The 21,418-nt window shown below is 43.1% G+C and overlaps 1 protein-coding gene across 1 annotated transcript in view; it reads left to right on the forward strand.

The window, feature by feature from the left end:
* Nucleotides 1-21,418, forward strand: part of ATRX (ATRX chromatin remodeler) — a 224,913-nt gene that overhangs the window by 36,341 nt on the left and 167,154 nt on the right. The window contains exons 6-8 of the mRNA XM_075835712.1: nt 8,138-8,262; nt 11,280-11,399; nt 18,482-18,591. Coding sequence (XP_075691827.1) covers nt 8,138-8,262; nt 11,280-11,399; nt 18,482-18,591 — 355 coding nt within the window. The remainder of the gene's footprint in view (nt 1-8,137; nt 8,263-11,279; nt 11,400-18,481; nt 18,592-21,418) is intronic.

The following is a 21,418-nucleotide window of genomic DNA, read 5'->3' on the forward strand; positions in this document are numbered from 1 at the left end:
TATATAAATGGAGACCCCTATTAGACCGTTTCGGTGCCCGGTTTTCCCAAGCAGTCACCCCCGAGAAGTGTATTTCTATTGATGAGTCCCTGGTACATTTTAAAGGGAGGGTTCAATTCCGAGAGTACCTGCCGGGTAAGAGGGCAAGGTATGGCGTGAAGATGTATAAGCTGTGAGAGTGCATCAGGGTATACCTACAGGTTTAGGATATATGAAGGAAAGGCCACCCCCAAACCAGACTGCATCCTGGACTACAATAGGTACATGGGAGGGATGGACTTGTCAGATCAAATCCTGAAGCCCTACAGCGCCATGCGGTGTGGTATAAGAAGCTGGCCGGGCACATCATACAGATGGCTTTGTACAATGCGTACGTGCTACGTCGATGTGCAGGCCAGACGGGAACTTTACTGGAATTTCAAGAGGTGATTATCAAGAACCTAATCTTTAGGGACCAAGAATGGGGGGCACCCAGTACTTCTGGAAGCGGGGCCACACGCATCGTACCAGGGCGGCAACATTTTCCAGGGGAAGTTCCCCAAACTGGCAAGAAGGGAAAAAGTCAAAAGAGGTGCAAAGTCTGCTATAAGAGGGGGTAAGGGAGGACACAATATATCAATGTGACACGTGTCCCGAATAACCAGAGCTCTGTATGAAAGAGTGTTTTAAAATTTATCATACATCCCTTGGTTTATAATTTACCCCAATTTTACTTACCCTGATGCCCTCCGCACAGCTTATCCCCCCTCGTCTTTCCCCTCTGAGCCCTGCTGTGTGCCCAGGCAGCTAACAGCCACATGTAGGGTATTGCCATACCCGGGAGAACCCACATTACAGTTTATGGGGTGTAAGTCTCCGGTCAAAATGCTCACTACACCTCTAGATGAATGCCTTAAGGGTGTAGTTTTTAAAACGGGGTCACTTCTTGCGGGTTTCAACTGTACTCGTACCTCAGGTGCTTCTGCATACATGACTTCGCACTAGAAAATCCCCAGTAGGCCAAATGGTGGTCCTTTCCTTCTGAGCCCTCCCATGGGCCCAAACGGCAGCTTATCACAACAAATGGGGTATTGCGGCACTCAGAACAAATTGCGCAACAGAATGGGGTATTTTGTTTCTTGTGAAAATAAGAATTTTTGAGCTAAAATGACATATTATTGGAAAAAATATCTATTTATTTCCCAGCCCAATTCAAATAAGTTCTGCGAAGAAACTATGGGGTCTAAATGGTCACATTACCCATAAATGAATTCCTTGAGGGGTGTAGTTTCCAAAATGGGGTCATTTGTGATTGGTTTCTATTGCTTTGATAGCTCTGGGGCTCTGCAAATGCGACATGGCAGCCGAAAACCAATCCAGCAAAATCTGGACTCCAAAGAACACACAGTTCTCCTTTCCTTCTGAGCCCTCCTATGGGCCCAAACGGCAGTTTATCACCACAAATGGGGTATTGCCACACTAAGGACAAATTGGGCAACCAAATGGGGTATTTTGTTCCCTGTGAAAATAAGAAATTTTGATCACAAATGACATTTTATTGGAAAAAATGACATTTTTTTCATTTCACATCCCAATTCAAATACGTGCTGTGAAAAAACTGTGCGGTCAAAATGGTAACAACCATAAATGAATTCCTTGAGGGGTGTAGTTTCCAAAATGGGGTCACTATTGGGGGATTCCTACTGTTTTGGCACCTCAACACCTCTTCAAACCTGGCATGCTGCCTAAAATATATTCTAATAAAAAAGAGGCCTCAAAATGCACTAGGTGCTTCTTTGCTTCTAGGGCTTGTGTTTTAGTCCACGAGCGCAGTAGGGCCACATGTGGGACATTTCTAAAAACTGCAGAATCTGGACAATACATATTTAGTAGTGTTTCTCTGGTAAAACCTTCTGTGTTACAGAAAAAAAAATGAATAAAATTGAAATTCCGCAAGAAAAATGAAATTTGCAAAGTTCACCTCCACTTTGCTTTAATTCCTGTGAAATGCCTGAAGGGTTAAAAAACTTTCTAAATGCTGTTTTGAATACTTTGAGGGGTCTAGTTTTTAAAATGGGGTGTTTTATCAGGGTTTCTAATACATAGGCCCCTCAAAGCCACTTCAGAACTGAAGAGGTACCTTAAATAAAAGGCATTTGACATTTTCTTAAAAATATGAGAAATTGCTGTTTATGTTCTAAGCCTTGTAACGTCCAAGAAAAATAAAAGAATGTTCAAAAAACGATGCCAATCTAAAGTATACATATGGGAAATGTGAACTAGTGACTATTGTGGGTGGTATAACCGTCTGTTTTACAAGCAGATGCATTTAAATTCTGAAAAATTCAATTTTTTCAAAATTTTCTCTACATTTTGACATTTTTCACCAATAAACACTGAATATATCGACCAAATTTTACCACAAACATGAAGCCCAATGTGTCACGAGAAAACAATCTCAGAATCGCTTGGGTAGGTTTAAGCATTCCCACGTTATTACCACATAAAGTGAAATATGTCAGTTTGAAAAATGGGCTCTGAGCCTTAAGGACAAAACTAGGCTGCGTCCTTAAGGGGTTAAAGAGGCTCTGTCACCAGATTTTGCAACCCCTATCTGCTATTGCAGCAGATAGGCGCTGCAATGTAGATTACAGTAACGTTTTTATTTTTAAAAAACGAGCATTTTTGGCCAAGTTATGACCATTTTTGTATTTATGCAAATGAGGCTTGCAAAAGTCCAAGTGGGCGTGTTTAAAGTAAGAGTCCAACTGGGCGTGTATTATGTGTCTTACATCGGGGCGTGTTTACTTCTTTTACTAGCTGGGCGTTCTGACGAGAAGTATCATCCACTTCTCTTCAGAACGCCCAGCTTCTGGCAGTGCAGACACACAGCGTGTTCTCGAGAGATCACGCTGTGACGTCACTCACTTCCTGCCCCAGGTCCTGCATCGTGACGGCCACATCGGCACCAGAGGCTACAGTTCATTCTGCAGCAGCATCAGAGTTTGCAGGTAAGTAGCTACATCGACTTACCTGCAAACGCCGATGCTGCTGCAAAATCAACTGTAGCCTCTGGTGCCGATGTGTCCTCGCTCGTCCGACACGATGCAGGACCTGGGGCAGGAATTGAGTGACGTCACAGCGTGATCTCTCGAGAACACGGCGGTGTCTGCACTGCCAGAAGCTGGGCGTTCTGAAGAGAAGTGGATGATACTTCTCGTCAGAACGCCCAGCTAGTAAAAGTAGTAAAAACGCCCCGATGTACGCACATAATACACGCCCAGTTGGACTTACTTTAAACACGCCCACTTGCACTTTTGCAAGCCTCATTTGCATAAATACAAAAGTGGTCATAACTTGGCCAAAAATGCTCGTTTTTTAAAAATAAAAACGTTACTGTAATCTACATTGCAGCGCCGATCTGCTGCAATAGGAGATAGGGGTTGCAAAATCTGGTGACAGAGCCTCTAAGTTAATCAATTTATTATATGCACCCAAAAAAGGTGCACTTGAAAAATACAACTCATCCTGCAATAAACAAGCCCTTACACCTCTATGTTGATGGAATAAAGAAAAAAGTTCTGACTCTTAGGCACTGTTCAGTTGTTTTTGCCGCAGAAACCTCAGCAAAACGACCGAAATTGCCTCCTATTGATTTCAATGGGAGGTGGAGCAAAAAACAAAACAAAAAACGCTTGTGGGAAAAAGAAGCGATATGCCCTATCTTGAGGCGTTTTCCGCCTCAAACCCATTTGAAATCAATGGGAGTTGGAAATAAACGCGTGTTTTAGCCTCCATTTTTGACACGTTTTTCGGCAAAAAACGCTTGTGGTTATTTCCTCTGAAAAATAGCTACAACATACGCAGCCCAAAAAACGCGTCAAATGCGTGTGGTGCAAAGCCACTTCATAAAAACCGTAGCTGATTTTTCCAGGCATACATTTTTGCCTGCAAAAAAACTCCGTGTGAACATATACCCTAGGATTACAACGGTGAAAAAACAAAAAATAGTCCTTGGTCATTAACGTGCAAAATGGCCTGGTCATTAAGGGGTTAATCTGTATAGTAATGTGCACATTCTCATACTGCGCTAAATGGACGCACATGCTCAGTTCCATTTTCTAACTGTCACCAGCCAATAGAAAATGCCTTGTCTTTTTTGTCAGTAGAGAAGAGGATTTTATTCAGAATCAGTCGTGTGGATGGAGATCCACACGGGAGAGACAGCAGTTTGTTTAGGTTGAGAGAGCGCATGCAATACAGCACCGCTTACCCACAGCGCCACACGAGTGTTCCGTCACTGATCCGAGGAAAGATGGGACATGTTCTATCTTTCCTCGGATCGAGAAACACTGACCATTTTTCACGGACCCGATTCACCCGCTAAAGTGAAGACTATCGGGTGCAACTCGGATGCCGTCAAAAGCAGCCTGAGTGGCACAACTCGTGTGCAAGAGACCCAAGTAGTTTTAGAAGGGATGGGGCTCCTCTCTAAACCCATCCGCACTCCCGTGATGTGATTGCGGGGTGATGGTGGCTTTTATGGCAGCCAGGTGCCTTACTAATGCTCCCAGGACTGCCTTAGTGAATGCCTATCAGATTTAGGGCTTGTCCACACGTAATGGATTTGTTGTAGAAAATTTTTAGCATTTCCACATAAACGATCAGACAATCCACTGCGGAAAATCCGAACCATTTCATGCGTTTTTTTTTCTACGAAAAATAGTGCGGATTTTGCTGCGTGATGGTGATCTTTCTTCAGAAAAACGCAGGAAATCCGTCCATTTTCCGCAGCCGTAATTGACAAGCTGCAGAACTGAAATTACGCCACCGCAGGTGAATTTTGGGACTGACATTTTCTGCTGCTTGTGGATGACCTTTGTTCAACCCACACCCACTTTGCTGCTGCTGTATTCCGCTGCGTATTTTCCGTCTGCAATTCCGGACGGAAAATACGCAGCAAATCCGTTACGTGTAGACAAGCCCTTAGTCCGGAAATTCCGCAGCATTTACAGTAGCAGCAAAGTGGATGAAAATCTCATCCCATGCTGCAGAAAAAAACCCGCAGCGTAAACGTTAATAAATTGACCTGTGGTGCGGAATTTAAATCCGCAGCTGCGTTTTTATTTGATTCTCCGGTTCTGTTTTTCTCCATTGAATTCAATGTTGATGCAAATCCTTCAACAGAAAGCCAGGTACTGCAACTTTCCGGACGTATTTGTAGTGATTGCGCAGCAAAAATCGCAATTACGGAAAGAAATGACGTTGTTGCCTCCCGTGTGACTGCTGCAGCCAATCACAGGCTGCAGCGTCATCCAGTTAGGCCGGACCGGACTGCACAGGAGGGTTGCGTCGCCATAACAATGGCCTCTGTAAGTATGAGCGGTTTTTTTACCGCTGCTTTCCGCAGCAGACAACCAGTCCGGTTTTTCGGACGGAATGTCTTGCAGGTTCCAGGTTAGATACGCTGCACAGTTTTTACGCAGCGTATCCGTCCCATGGGAACCCAGCCTTGCATAATACACTGCAATACCGAAGTATTGCAGTGTATAATAAAAGCGATCAAAACATCGCACAGTAAATAAAGTTTCTAATAAAAATCCCAAATAAAATAAAAAAACGTAAACCCACTTTTTTCCTTTACAAAATGCTTTATTATAAAAAAAAAATTAAAACTGCATATATTTGGTATTGCCACATCCGTGATGACCCAAACGATAAAACTATTACGTTACTTAACCCGCACGGTGATGGTAAAATAAAAACCGAAGCCAGAATTGCGGTTTTCTGTTTATACTGCATTCCAAAAAATGATAAAAAGCGATCAAAAAGTCGTATGTACCCCAATATTGTACCAATAAATACTACAAGTTGTACTGCAAAAAATAACCCCTCATATGGCTACATTGGCTGAAAAATAAAAAAAATTATGGTTGTTAAATGATGGCGATTCAAAAACAAATTATTTTGGAAAAAAGCGTTTTTATTGTGTAAAAGTAGTAAAACACACACAAAAAAAAAGACCATATAAATTTGATATAATTGCAATCTTAACGACCTGCTGATCCCCTCAATAACGAAGGTTTTGAAACCTTAATGACAAAGCAATTTTTTACGTTTTTACATCGTCTCATTCAAACAGCTATAACTTTTTTTTTTCTTCCATCGACCACTGTATAATGTTTTTTTGCAGGACAAGTTGTATTTTTTTTTTTCAATAGCACCATTTTGGGGTACTTATAATTTGATGTAACTTATTAACCTTTTGGGTGCGGTAATAGGCAAACTGAAACTTCGCTCTTTTTTTTTTTTTTGTCTTAAATTTACGCTGTTTACCGTGTAGTATAAATAACCATTTTATTCAGTGGGTCGTTAAGATTGCGGCGATACCAAATTGATATAGCTTTACTACTTTTACAGTTTATTTTAATTTGAATTTTTCGAAATTATAATTTTAAGAGCCATAACTTATTTAGCTTCTGTGTGAGGGTTTTTTCTTTGCGGACGACTTGTAGTTTTCATTGGTACATGTGACTTTTTGATCACTTTTTATCAAAAATGTTTTGAAGACAGGGTGAACAGAAAACAGCAATTCCGGCATTATTTTAAAATTTTATTTTTTTACGGCGTTCACCGTGTGGGTTAAATAATGCAACCGTTCTATAGTTGGGGTCGTTACAGGTGCAACGATATCAAATATGCGTAAATTTTTTACAAAAATTTTTTTTCCCCGTAATAAAGTATTTTGTAAGGGGGGAAAAGTGCGTTTTTGTGTTTTTTTTTTGTTTTTTTTAATTTTTTTTATTCGGGATTTGTATTTATTCATTACGAACTTTATTAAACGTTTTTTTTTTTTTTTTTGGTCTCACTCCACACCACGTGTCATAATGATGGCGGCTGCGTGAAAATCTCAGACGCGCATCATGCGCTGATGACACACGAAGCTGTTAAGTGCCGCGTTTTTTGCGAATACAACTTAGGCCCCATGCACACGACTAGTTTTCATCCATAATTGCATATCTGTAATTACGGTTAATCTGCGGACCATTCATTTCTATTGGCCACAGACACCTATCCTTTTATTTACGGATGTGTCCGGGCCGTAGAAATGGTCCGCAAAATATAGAACATGTCCTATTTCTGTGCATGATAGTAGTCCATGTGCGCGTGCAAAATTGCGGGTGGCTACGGATGTGCATCCATAGCCGTTCGTAATTGTTGAAGAGTTTCTCTGTGATGTCAGGGGATTCCCCAAGAAAATGGTGCCTGAACGATCGTGTGAGCTTTTCAAGGGGATGGGACATGTTGGTGACCTTTGTAGTTGCCTGTTTATTTTTATTTTTTTCTGCGGATCCGTAAATACGGATGCACTATGGACCATATTTGCAGACGGCGTGCCAAATATGCGAATGGCTACGGATCCGTATTTGCAGACAGTAAAAAAACACTACGGTTTTGTGCATGAGTACTTAATCAATAAATTATATGTACCCCAAAATGGTGCCATTAAAAAAAAAAATACTTGTCCCGCAAAAAACAAGTCTTTATATAGTTCTGTCCACGGAAAAATAAAAGTTATAGCTCTTTGAATGCGAAGATGGAATAACTGGAAAAAATTGGTCTTTAAGTCCTAAAATTGGCTGATCACTAAGGGCTCATTCATTCGAGCGTAATACTCGTCCGTGTGCTGTCCGTTGAAATCACTCACAGCAAGCGGACTCATTCAATGGGGTCATTCACGCAGCGTTTCCGTGGCGTGAAACTCCATGTCCTATATTGGCGAGATTTCACGCACCTAGCCGCCCATTGAAGTCTATGGGTACGTGAAAACCATGGACCGCACAGGGACGATATCCGTGTGCTGTTCGTGATTCATGCATTAAATACATTGAAAAGCAGAGAAATACATTTACAAAAACAATGAAGTGCTTGCACGGACATGAAATACGCATGCCACACGCAAAGCACACTGATGCCAATATGCAACGAACAAGAAATGTAGGAAAAACGCTGCATTTTTTTTACGCGCCTGAATGTAGCCTAAGGGGTTAAAGCATAATTGCTATTTCAAGCAGCGACAGCGTCTATTTTACTATCAGGATGATGCTGCAAATATATATAATATAACATTTACGTATATATTGTTTTTCTTTTTAAGGAAACCTAGTTTTGTAACAAAGTATGTGGAATCTGATGAAGACCCAAAACCAGAAGAAACTATTCTTGTTAATGCGTCCAATGAAAACTCGGATCCTGAAGTTGATATGGAAAGCTTACCTTTAGGTATGGAATACAATTTAAAGCTGCGGTAGCAATTTGTATGTCAGTGTGCCATTGTCATTTTCATTGTCCTTTAAAGTTCAGCCCTAAATTGGTTGCTGTGAGTTATCAAAAATACCTTGAACTTCCAAACTTTGTGGATACATAGATGACCGTGGGTACAGCCACTAGGAGGTGGACACTAAGTAAAATCCGTTTTTAGCTTAGTGTCTGAAAGAGTCAGAGCTACCTGGTATATTCCCCCCCCCCCCTTCAGCTGGGAAACTAGGTTGCCTAACATTTCCCTGTTAGGCCCCATGCACACGAACATGCTTTTACGGCCGCAATTCCCCCGAAAATCCACGGGAGAATTACGGCCCCATTCGTTCCTTTGGGGCCATGCACACGACACTGGTTTCCACGATCCGTGCATGGCTCAGGAGCCCGGACCGCAGAAAGAATGGGCAAGTCTTATTACGGCCGTGTTCTGCTGTCCAGGCTCATAGCAAATAATGGCCGCGGCCATGTTCACGGCACGCGATTTGAGGGTGACTCTCCGTCCCCGGCCGACCCGAAAATCTCGGCCGTGCACGTGGCTACGGTCGTGTATATGAGGCCTTACCTCCGACTGAGAACTAGGAATATTGGGGCCTAACCTCAATGTTGCCTGCCTTTTATCTCAAGAAGACTAGGTGTCACAACAGACTTCCAAATCCCCTGTAGCCCAATGTAGAGTAACTCGGGCACTTCTATACTGATACCAATGTATTACTCCCTTCCCAAGGAGAGTTGGATTGTGAGAGAGACCCAGCTAGACCCTCTGGTTCCAGTTATACTACACTATTGTGGAAAGATGAGTATAGGACATGGCGTTAGTATTTATCCCTAGTCCTCTGCCTACTCCCCATTTCTTATAGTGGGGCTGATCATCTCAAACGGGCTTCTCTTGCCTATCTCTTCTCTTGCCCTTGGGCCGCAACCTAAGTGTGCCACACGATGCTTATGATGTTGGTCATAGCGGTTTCTTAATGTCGTAGTGTGTGTGGCGATGCAACCAGGCAGGGGACGGCTGTAGTCACCTATCTTGCCTGTTCTCATTGTAATACCAATTACAGGATCACAGACCGGAAGATGGAGTCATTTGCAAAATCCTCTTTTAAAGCCACTGACTCTACAATCAATGTTTGCCGCCTCCTCTTTTGATCTGCTGCTCTGATTAACGGTTCATCTTTGCAGTGGGCAGCAGCAGAAAGGGCATGGCAGACCCCAAAGACCACCATATCCCAATGGATTAGCTCAGCCATTGGTGAGGCACACCAGTCTAAGGGCAAGCATCTGCCTTTCTGAGTTAAACCCCTTTCTTCTAGATCAGTTGGCATTTTGTGGGCGTTTCAAAACGGAGCCTCTGCAGGTGTACAAGGCTGCTATGTGGACTTGGCTTCACACTTTCTCCAGATTCTACAGTGTGCATAACTTTGCATCTTCCGACACCTCTGGGTCGTGCAGTTTTGCAGATTTTCCATTAAACTCTACTTTTATATCTGTTATTAACCACCCTGGGGCTTCCTTGGAATGCTATCTCTGTGTCCCCCAATGACAGACGAATACAAAAGATTTTTATTACTGATCCCTAACCCAGTTTTCCTCGGGTACTATGGCCAATTTTTGTTAACAGGCGGGACTTTTTTTGTTGTGCTTGTATACTTCTGCTTTTGTATAAAACTGATTTAGCTCTGTGCATGCTGGCAGGCAGAGCGAACACACGCTTAGTGTCTGTCTCCTAGTGGTCGCAGCTATATGTGACGAGAAAAGGAGTTTAGAGTAAGAATGAAAAAAAATCATGCTAAAATGACTACCAAATGTGATCAGTTTTTTTTTTTACATTTTATTTATTACTTCGCTTCCCAAATGTGATATTTAAATAACCTCTTACGGTAGTTACAAGAGAGTCTCATATGGCAACCAGATCAAAAGTGGTGATTAAGTGCTATAAAGATGGACTTACATGTAAACACATGATGATGTAGAAGACTAAAAATGTAATATAAAGAGTTAATAATATTTATCCTGGTGGTGTGTAATCCCTAAGTCACATCTTTTTACATGATCTGCAAAAGAAAAAAGAAATGTTATTTCAATTTCACATTTGGGAAGCAAAGTAGTTAATTAATTTTTTTTATTCATTTAATATGTGAAGGAATAACATGAACACTTTTGAAGTAGCGCTGCTATACAGCTATCTCCTTTTTTTGTCCGATACACGGATGCAGGTTTACATATGGTGACCCACTGATACGAAAGTATACTGTGGACTGCAGGGTGAACCCCAGAGCTGGCATACTGCTTACCACAAGTGTGGTATGGGCATACAGGTTCCACATGTGGATCAATAGATCACTCCACGATGATTTATTTTAGTATTTTCTATCCCATATATAGGGTTATATTGTCTTACTTTTGCTCCCCTCGTGTTCTCTTCTACTATGTGGACTTTTTGTCCTTTTCAGTCTTATGGCTCCGATCAAAATGATTTGTTGCTTTATGAGATGTATGTATTGTTAATTTAAAATTCGGACAGTATCTATTTGGGATCTGACTGAGTCAGTGATAATATGGGCCTTGACCCTGCGCATGACCTCTTGAGGTATACAGGACGTCTTGTCCTGCTGACGTAGAGCATTTACTCGGACAGTCGCATTAGCGTTATATAGTCGCTGAACACATGATGAACATTATGGAAGGTGGAATCTACCCTTTGAATATTCAAATGCCTATTGATCTGAGTTTGGCGAGTGTTCCCGGAGTCCAAACCTTCTACACATCTGCGGATTTTCCAATTGTAGTTATTTAAAGATTTTTATTTTATTTTTTTACATGTTATACACCTTTTATTATCATTGATAATTGATGAAATACACCCCTGTCACGCATTCATCTTGGTAATGCTTTTTGATATGATGTTTGACATTGTAATATGTATATTTGATATTTAGCAATGTATACTTATTTTTTTTATTTTACACATGCTACGATTGTTTCAGGTACAGTAGTTGTGCAACCAGAGCCAGTTCTAAATGAAGACAAAGATGATTTTAAAGGACCTGAATTCCGAAATCGAAGTAAAGTTAAGCCTGATCTGTCCATAACCAAGAAACGGCCAGGTAATAAAGTACTATTGCAGATTCCTGTTAACACTTGTATAAAATTATTTGTTATGCAAGCTTTAGTTTAAAAGGCATTATTACCACTCAAAGCACCCCATGTATGTGAATTTACCGTTCCACTCAATTAGCTATATTGAATGGTACAATGCACTGTCATCAACTGGCTTTTTCTTAGGGCATCTAACAGCAATATACTGTCTATGGCCCATTAACAACTCTCTAGGGAGACACACAGCTGGGAATATATCAAAAGGTTTACACCAGCTTTCTGGGATAAAAGAAAAAGTCGAAAATTTTGGTACACGCCATAATGGCACTAAAATTTTCGACTTTAGTCTTCTCACCACTTTTCGAAACTGGCATGAACAGTGACGGGGAAATGAAAAATGTATCAATTTATGCCAGGAGCTGGTGTATTTTCTGGTGGCGCAAATCTACACCTCGTAAAAGGTGTAGAATTGCATTTGTCACACGGACAGCCATAGATGCTCCAAATTTATTAAGAGGTGTGCTCCTCTTTAATATTTTTTGGGGCAAAATCCGCCAATTTAAATTCGTTTGAGACTGGTGTTTTAAATGGCAGTCTTTATATCTCCACCAATGTCTCTGACAATAGTTTTTGTCATTCGTTGCATTGGGGGACACAGATGTGAGTATTTGCTGTTGCCACTAGGAGGCTTCACACTAAGAATTGAAAAAGTGGCCCCTCCTACAGGCTATACCCTGCATACAGACTCTGAGCTACTCAGTAGGAGGCAGATACTGCTGCTGTTGTTGCAGTAGTCTGCCAAATTTTTAAAGTTATTATTAGTTTTTTTTTTTCCCCCTTTCTTCCTTTTACATCTGAGAAACAGGCTAATGTCTGTTTTTTTTTTTTTTTTTTTTTTTAATCCAAACCCCCCCCCCCTCCCCTCCATAGCGGGCACACTGTTATCATGCAAGTGCACTGTTGTGCCCTGCCTATGAAGTTTCCGCTCCTTTGTCACCCACCGGCTTAAGGAGCACCTCTCGTTTCTACCCCACAAGTGTTTGCCCTTACCACAGGCTGAATCATTAAGTAGGTGCTCCCGCTGGTGGCACTTTTGGGAGATGGTAGTTTCTCAGTCAACTGGCAGGTTCTCTAAATGGATGGCGAGTGTTACAACCTTACTCCAGGCTTCTGCTGGTCATACACGCTTTCCACACCACTGAAGTCTGCCGAGCTCCGCACACTGACAACTGCTGTTTTTTGGGCTCTGCAGGCCCCGTACACTTAGACTCTGTCACCACATTATAAGTGCCCTAACTCCTACATAAGGAGATGGGAGCTATAATGTAGGTGACAGCAGTGCTTTTTATTTAAAAAAATAAATCTGTTTTCACCACTTTATTAGCGTTCTTAGATTTATGCTAATGAGTTGCTTAATGCCCAAGTGGGCGTGTTTTTACTTTAGACCAAGTGGGCGTTGTACAGGGGAGTGTATGACGATGACCAATCAGTGTCATGCACTCCTCTCCATTCATTTCTTCAGCACATAGGGATCCTTTTAGATCAGTATGTGCTGTCTTATACTAACACATTAACAATACTGAAGTGTTTAGACAGTGAATAGACATTCCACGGGATGTCTATTCACAATCTGTGCACTTCGTTACTGTTTCTGTGGTAGTTACAGCAGAGCAAAGCATAATCTCGTAACCTGTCATCTACAGCGTAATCTCGCGAGATTACGCTTGCTCTGCTGTAAGTACCACAGAAACAGTAACGAAGTGCAGAGATTGTGAATAGACATACCGTGGAATGTCTATTCACTGTCTAAACACTTCAGTATTGTTAATATAAGACAGCACATCGCAATCTAAAAGGATCCCTATGCGCTGACTAAATGGAGAGGAGTGCATGATGCTGATTGGTCAGTGTCATACACTCCTCTGTACAACGCCCACTTGGTCTATAGTAAAAATACGCCCACTTGGGCATTAAGCAACTCATTAGCATAAATCTAAAATCGCTAATAAAGTGGTGAAAATAGATCGTTTTATTAAATAAAAAGCACTGCTGTCACCTACATTACAGCGCTGATCTCCTTATGTACGAGATAGGGCACTTATAATGTGGGGACAGAGCCTCTTTAATGACGCCATTTACAGCAGGCAAGTTAGCTGGCAGCGCCATCTTTAATTTCCTATACTGGACAATGCCAATTTCTGCTAGATAAAGCCAGCTGCACCATCTTGTGGCAATGTGTGAATTAGACGGAGGGGCATGTCTCCACTTCACCACTAGCACGCTCTCCTCTTACCTCATGGGGATTCAGCATCTCGCCTCAGATTGGATCCTTCAGAGCACATGACCAACCAATAGTGATCGTTCGGGGACATGGCAAAGTTCCCCGCTTTGTCTCCTAATTCCAACAGGCCCTGCTAGGGGACAAGGGACCTCCTTGCTGAATTTCTGCCTTAGAACAAGTGCAAGACACCTCTGAAATGCTTAGACAAGCCCTTGGCCTCTTTCTCCTGCAGGTGCCCTAGCCTCAGTCCCTTGAGTTTTCCTAGTCGACCTAGGTGAAGGCAGCCATTACTACTTAAGCGAGTAGTCTATTGCTGCGCAGCACCTGAGAGGTTTTATTGGCCTCTTTACCCCATGTTTTTATTTTCTCTGTGTGATGTAGTGACCCCCTCTACCGCCATCTATGACCCTAAGGGAGAACCTTCTTGCCAAACAACCATTACAGTCCATTATACATGCTCTAAATGCAGCACTAAGTTTCTTTGTGTCAGCCTGCTTTCCATGTGATGCATGTTGGCCTCCTGGCCAAACGCCTGTGGCTCCTGCACCTGCTTATGCCTAGTATGGTGGTCCAGAATGGGCAAATTCCCTTTACAGAACAGTAGGAAATCGAACATCCGTTCATTTTTCTGGCCAACCCCCCAAGGACTCTACGTCCATGTCTTCCTCAGACCCCCAAAGCAGACCAGGTCTGCTCTGCTCACTGGCCTCTTCTGTCTCATTCCACCTATCCTCTAGATGTGCGGTCCGTTGCCTCCTCTTCCCCATGAGGGGTCTAATCGGAGCGGGAACTTTAAGACAAGGGTTCTTCCTACCTCCCCACTTCTTATGAGGTGCTTATTGAGGCTGTCTGTGACACCATACAGGTTTCTGATACCATGCCCTTTCCTTCTCTCCTAAGTCTCGGTCGGTAGGCCCTCCTGTTTCCGGTCTGGCCAAAGCTACTACTTTGCCTATGGTGGACGCCACTTCCTTCTAGGGACCTCTGGATCGCCACGTATAATCCTTTGTCAATTCTGCCTTTGAGGCTTCCGGTTATGCTTTACGCTCTATTTTTGTATTAGTCTGGGTTAGCAGAGCTGTCACTGACTGGGTGCACAAACTCCATCATGGTCTGCTCTCCGGAACACCTCAGGAGGAATTGGTGGATCTGTCCCATCTTATCCCTAATGTGTCCAAGTACATATGCAAAGCTTCTCTTATTGCTGCCCAACTGGTAGTTCGGGCTTCGGATTCTACCATTGCTATGCGCCAGACAACCTGGCTAAATGCTTGGTCTGAAGACGCGGCTTCCATTTTCAGCTTCCCGTTTCTTCGGGACTAGATTCGATGAGATCTCAAAGGTGGCTACTGGTGGCAAGAGCACCTAACTCCCAAAAACCAGGGTCAAGTGGACCGCTCTAGTCAAGAAGGCAGGTCCTCTTTTTCGATCCTTTCCAGCGTTCTCTAACATGGTTTTCCAGACCGCCGTCTCACCACGACCAGGGGGCCAAACCACCTGGTGACCCCGACCTCAGTCCACCACAGCTTGAGCTGGTAAGTCCACTTCTGCCTGAATGTGTGCCCCCGTTCGATTCAGTTCAAGTGGGGGGGGGGGGGGGGTGCAGTCTTCTGCACTACAGGGACATCTTGCTTTCTCTTACTTTTTTTTTTTTATACCTTGGTTAAGGATTTATCAGTCTTCCCCCATAGCGTTTCTTCCGCTGTTCGTCCGTCCCCCTCCTGATTCTTCAAGGGGTCCTATTCCGGTGCCCCAACCCAAAGGTTTTGATTACTTGCATGTCTCTCTTTGCCAGACTCACAAGCGCTTTGTGCGCTTTGCAGTGCTGTCCCATCATTACCAATTTGGCTATTCCTTTTAGCTTGGCTACATCTTTCGGGGCTGTAGCCAGGCTTAAAAGGAAGAGCCATAAATTATTTACAATCTAACGGTACTGATGGTGCTCCTTCGCAACGGGCATCGTGTTCACCCTGTACTTGGATGACCGTTTGATAAAGTCTCCTTCTAGGGAGGACAATGCGACTCAGGTTTGATTTTGGATTGTCAACCGCTCTAAATCTTCCCTCCTTTCCTTTTCAGCAAATTTGTGTTCCTGGGTGTAGCTTTCAACTCACTGTTTGCGAGAGTGTCCCTCCCTTCGAAGTGCTGTCTGTCCTTTTAGGACCGGAGTCTCTCATTGCAGACGGCTTCCCCAACTCACTCCGCCTCTGCATCAGAATTCTTCGAACCATGGGGGCCTCGATCAAGACCATCCCCTTTGCACAGTTCCACACGCCTTCCTCCTCAGCAGGTGGTTCTCTTCCAGTTAAACTTTCCTGGACTCCTTGGATACATTTTTCTTCCTTCCACTCAGTTTGTCAATCGCTTCGGTTGTGGGTCTTCTCCCTGGCCGTTCCCTGAGGTAACTCCTTCCACTGATCTAGTGGATCCTCTCCACGGGTGTCTGTCTCAAGGAGTGGGGAAGAACTTTACAGAACCTATGGGGCTGTGGTCTTCAGGATTCAGCCCCCCCCCCTGCCCCGCCCCGGTCAATCTCCTGGTGCTGAGAGCTATCATCTTTTGCCTGCTGCCCTGGATATCGCTGTTGTCCTGACATCTGGTCTGAGTTCAAACGAATGTCACAGCCGTGGCTTATCTCAATCAGCTTCAGGCTTTTGTATGCGTTTCCCCTCTCTGCCTCTCTTGCTTCGGCTCCTCTGCTGGCTCAAGACCGAGGGGACACTGGCCATCCTGGTAGAGCCAGATTGGCTGCATCGTTGGTGCGTGGACGTCCCGTGACCATTGCCTCGATGTCCCGACCTCCTCTCGGATCTTTTACCAGAATTTCAGGTCGCTACGTTTAACAGTGTGGCTATTGAGGCTGCTGTTCTGGGGGCTGGCTGTTTGTCAGTGTGATTCTCACTATGCTCAGGGGTGCAAAGCCTTCCTCGGCCCACATTTACCAAAGCACCTGGAAGTCCTACGTTTGTTAGTGTGAGGATCACAAATCTTCCCCTGCGATTTTTCTCTGTCCAGAGTTCTTCCCTTTCTCCAGGGTTGCCTAGATCAAGGTTTGGCACTATGTTCGCTGAAGGGACAGGTGTCAGCACTTTCAAACTTGCTCGCATGCCCGTTGGCATCGAAGTCTGGTGATGTTTATTCACACTCCTGACACTTCGGTAAAGTTTGTGTGGGACTTAATAACTGCACAGCGTAATCTCGCGAGATCACGCTATGAATGACAGCACAGCGAGATCACTATGCATCGATTAAGTCCCACACAAACTTTACCGAAGTGTCGGGAGTGTGAATAGACATCGCGTCCTGGCTGGAGGCAATGTCTATTCACTCTCCAGACACTTCAGTAAAGTTAATGTGGGTGTATGTGACAGCACAGCAAGATCACGCTGTGCTGAGTACAAATGGACACTTCGTCAAAAGTTAAAAAAACGCCCAGTTGGGCATTGAGAAAGTAATTAGCATAAATCTAAAATTGCTCATAACTTGGTCAAAAATGATCGTTTTTCAAAATAAAAACACTTGTTATCTACATTATAGCGCCGATCACATTATGTAGGAGATAGGACACTTATAATGTGGTGACAGAACCTCTTTAAGCTCATTTTTCGAAAGCCTTTTTTCAAGATGAAAGAAGCAATCTTATTGGTTGGAATGGCAGCTACTCCACTTTTCCTTTGCACCCCTATTGATAAATTTCCCCCAATGTCTCTGATTGTGAGATTACAGCAAAGACGCTATTGTGGAGACACAAAAGCAGAGGAGCTGCATGTTTAAAGGAAGTGTCATCACAAATAATTTTTTTATATGTTAAAGATGTTAGTGCTTTAATAAAAACGTTTATATTCATTTGTGTGTTTGTGTTTTACTGTTTCTTATTTTTACACTTTTTCTTCCCTATGGGGGCTGCCATTTTTTGTTCCATTTCTGTGTGTGTCGATTAACGACACACACAGACATGGAATACGGCAGCCACAGTCCCATAGGGACTGCGAACGGCTCCCGTCCCATTGACTGCCGTGTACGGCGTCTGTGTGGGAACTGCGCATGCGCCGCTCCCACACAGTCCTATTCGAAATTGGCGCCGTCCGGTGCCATTTTCCTGTGGGCCGGAAGTCGCGGCCGGACAGTAATATTACTACTTCCGGTCGCGGCTTCCGGACTTGTGCACATGGAACAGCGGCAGCAAACGGAGCGGACGGGCCGGAGGGAGCCGCGGCGGCAGGAGCAGGTAAGAGATTTCAATGTATGTTAGTGTTTGTGTGTGTTTACTACTGTATGTAAACCTACTACGCTGTGGGTTACCTCAAAAAATGGCGACACACAGTGTAGGAGGTTAAACCTTTCAAACCCCTCGTTTATCCCGGCACTAGCCAGGATAAAGGAGGGGGGGATGCTGAGAGCTCACTAGAGCGAGGGCTTTTAACCCAATGTTGCAATGCTGCAATTTTGGGAACTAGCTCCATCTAGTGACCAAAAATGTGTAGTATTATAAATTAGAAAAAATTAATAATATTTCCTGACTCGCGAAAAAAATAAAAAAAATTTGAACAATGTTTAATCACCCACACACTAAATGTTTAATTTTTTTAAAAAAAACATGTTTTTCTGGCAACACATTCCCTTTAAAGCCACGTCGTTGAGTCCAAAGTGCTGCAACGCTCGTTTTGTATATCTAGGCGTTGGTCATGACGTGTAAGAGACCTTTAAATTGCAGCATTGAAATGTATAGTGAAAATAGTAAGCCAATGACATTGAATTTTTAATTTAGTAACATTCTCTCCCTTTTTTTTATATATTTTTTTCTTATAGAGGAAGGACTTCATGGGATTGTAACTTGCACAGCATGTGGACAACAAGTAAATCATTTTCAGAAGGACTCCATTTACAGACATCCTGCTCTCAAAATCCTGCTTTGTAAGGTATATTTGCGCTCAGGTTTTATCTAACTAGGTTTCTCGCCTCTTTTATAAGTAATCATTTAGTCTCTATTCACACGACCGGGTCAGTGTCGGCCGATAAAAATGGCTGGTTTTCTCGGCTGTTTTGCATCTGTTCAGTTTCCGTATCGGGCTGTGTTTCTGTTTTTAACGGCTGGTTTTGACCCGTTAACCCCTAGGCGCACCACGTCCATGTGGCCGGTGTCTTAGTGCACAGGGACGTACAGTTACTGTGTGGTTCCCGGTGCACACTGTCGGCGACAGTGTGCACCGGGAACCGGGAGGCCAGATGTCCGTGGCAGCTGACACTCCACTGTGTGCCGATCAGCGGCTAATTTCCGCTGATTTCGGCAATTAACCCCTTAATTGCGATGATCGATTGCAATCACCGCATTCAGGGGTTTCTAGCACATCGGCAGACCTCACAATGAAATCGTGAGGTTTGCAGATGGCTAGCATGGCGATCGGAGCCCAAGTAATGGCCTCCGTTTTTGCCATGTACGGAAGCATATCAGGATCAGCCTTCTGTCACGACCGTGTCGGCGACCTGGAGGTCAGCTGTCCCTGACAGCTGACACTCCACTGTTGCCGATCAGCGGTTCATTGCCGCTGATTTAGGCAATTAACCCGTTACATGCGGGGCTCGATTGCGATCTCCTCATGTAGGGTGTTTGTAGCACATCAGCAGCCCCCGTGCAATTGTGGGGGCTGCTGATGCTTGTGATGGCACCCAGGGGCCAGACAACGGCCTCAGGCTTCCGTACATGGCAGACGCGATCAGGACCAGCCTCCTGTCACGACCGTGTCGGTGACCGCTGACACTCCACTGTTGCCGATCAGCGGTTCATTGCCGCTGATTTAGGTAATTAACCCGTTACAATCAGGGCTCGATTGCGATCTCCGCATGTAGGATGTTTGTAGCACATCAGCAGCCCCCATGCAATTGTGGGGGCTGCTGATGCTTGTGATGGCACCCGGGGGCCAGACAACGGCCTCCGGGTCTGCCATGTACGGAAGCCTAAAAGTACCAGCCTCTGCTGTTCCTGTAGACTAACTGTCAGTTACTGTGACGTCACACTGACAGAATACATTACACTACCTAGGTAGTGTAATGTATTCTAGCAGCGATCAGAGCTGTAGGTAAAAAAAATAAAGTGTAAAAAGTAATGAAAAAATTAAAAAAAGGTTAATAAAAATGTTTTACAAAAGTGTAAAACTAAAAGATTTTTTTTTTCCTATAATAAGTCTCTTATTATAGGGAAAAAAATTAAACCGTTAAACAGCACACATATTTGGTATCACCACGTTCGTAACGACCCAATCTATAAAACTATAATGTTATTTTTACCGCACGGTGAACGCCGCAAAAAAATACAAACTAAAAACAATTCTATAATCACTATTTTTTGGTCACCTCCACTCCCAAAATATAGAATAAAAAGTGATCAAAAAGTCCCATGTACCCGTAAATAATACCAATAAAAACTACAACCCGTCCCGCAAAAAACAAGCCCTTACACCGCTTTTTTTTCACTCAAATAAGTTATGGCTCTCAGAATATGGTGACACAGAAAATAAATTATTTTATAAAGAAGTGATTTTATTGTGCAAACGCTGCAAAACATAAAAAAATATATACATATGGTATCGCAGTAATCGTACCGACCCGCAGAATAAAGTAAAATGTTCATTTGTAGCGCATCATGAACGCCGTAACAAATAAAAGAATTTAAACCACCAAAATCACTGTTTTTGGTCACCAAAGCTCTAAATAAAATGTAATAAAAAGTGATCAAAAAGTTTCATGTACCAATAAAAACTACAGGTCGTCCTGCCCTCACACCGCTCAATTCATGGAAAAATAAAGTTATGGCGTTTGGAAAGCGGGGAGTGAAAAACTAAAATGGAAAAGCAAAAAAGGATCAGTACTGCAAAGATTAATTAATTTCTATTAAAAAAAATAATTACTACTTGTGAGGTATTGTCATACTAGAGATTGCGTTACAAATTTAGGGCGACTTTTTCTCCTTTTATCCCTTGTTGAAAATGAAAAAATTCAACATTATAGTGGACAAAAATGTTTATATTCATTTTCACGGCCTAATTCTACTAAATTCTTAAGAAAACCTGTGTGGTATAAATGCTTACTATACCCCTAGAAAAATTTCTTGAGGGGTGTAGTTTCCCAAATCGGGTCACTTTTGGGGAGTTTCCACTGTTTAGGTCCCTCCAGGGCGTTGCAATCGCGACATGGCACTAAAAACCAATCCAGCAAAATCTGCCCTCCAAATTCCAAATGGCGCTCCCTCCCTTCTGAGCACTGCCGTGTGTCCAAGCAGCAGTTTTTACCACATATGGGGTATTTCCGTACTGGTGCATTTTCTTCTTTATTCCTTGTAAATATTACAAATTTCTGTTTTTTTCAGAAAAAAGGTAGATTTTCATTTTCACAGACTAACTCCAATAAATATAGCAAAATACCTGTGGGGTCAAAGTGCTTACTATACCCCTAGATAAATTCCTTGAGGGGTCTAGTTTCCAAAATGGGGTCACTTTTGGGGAGTTTCCACTGTTTTGGCACCACAAGACCTCTACAAACCTGACATGGTGCCTAAAATATAATCTAAAAATAAGCAGGCCCCAAAATCCACTAGGTGCTCCTTTGCTTCTGAGGCCGGTGTTTTGGTCCATTAGGGCACTAGGGCCACATGTGGGATATTCCTAAAAACTGCAGGACCTGGGCAATAAATATTGAGTTGTATTTCTCTGGTAAAACCTTCTGTGTTACACAATTTTTTTTATTACAAAT

The sequence above is a fragment of the Rhinoderma darwinii genome, chromosome 8, assembly GCF_050947455.1.
Source record: "Rhinoderma darwinii isolate aRhiDar2 chromosome 8, aRhiDar2.hap1, whole genome shotgun sequence".
Lineage (NCBI taxonomy): Eukaryota > Metazoa > Chordata > Amphibia > Anura > Rhinodermatidae > Rhinoderma > Rhinoderma darwinii.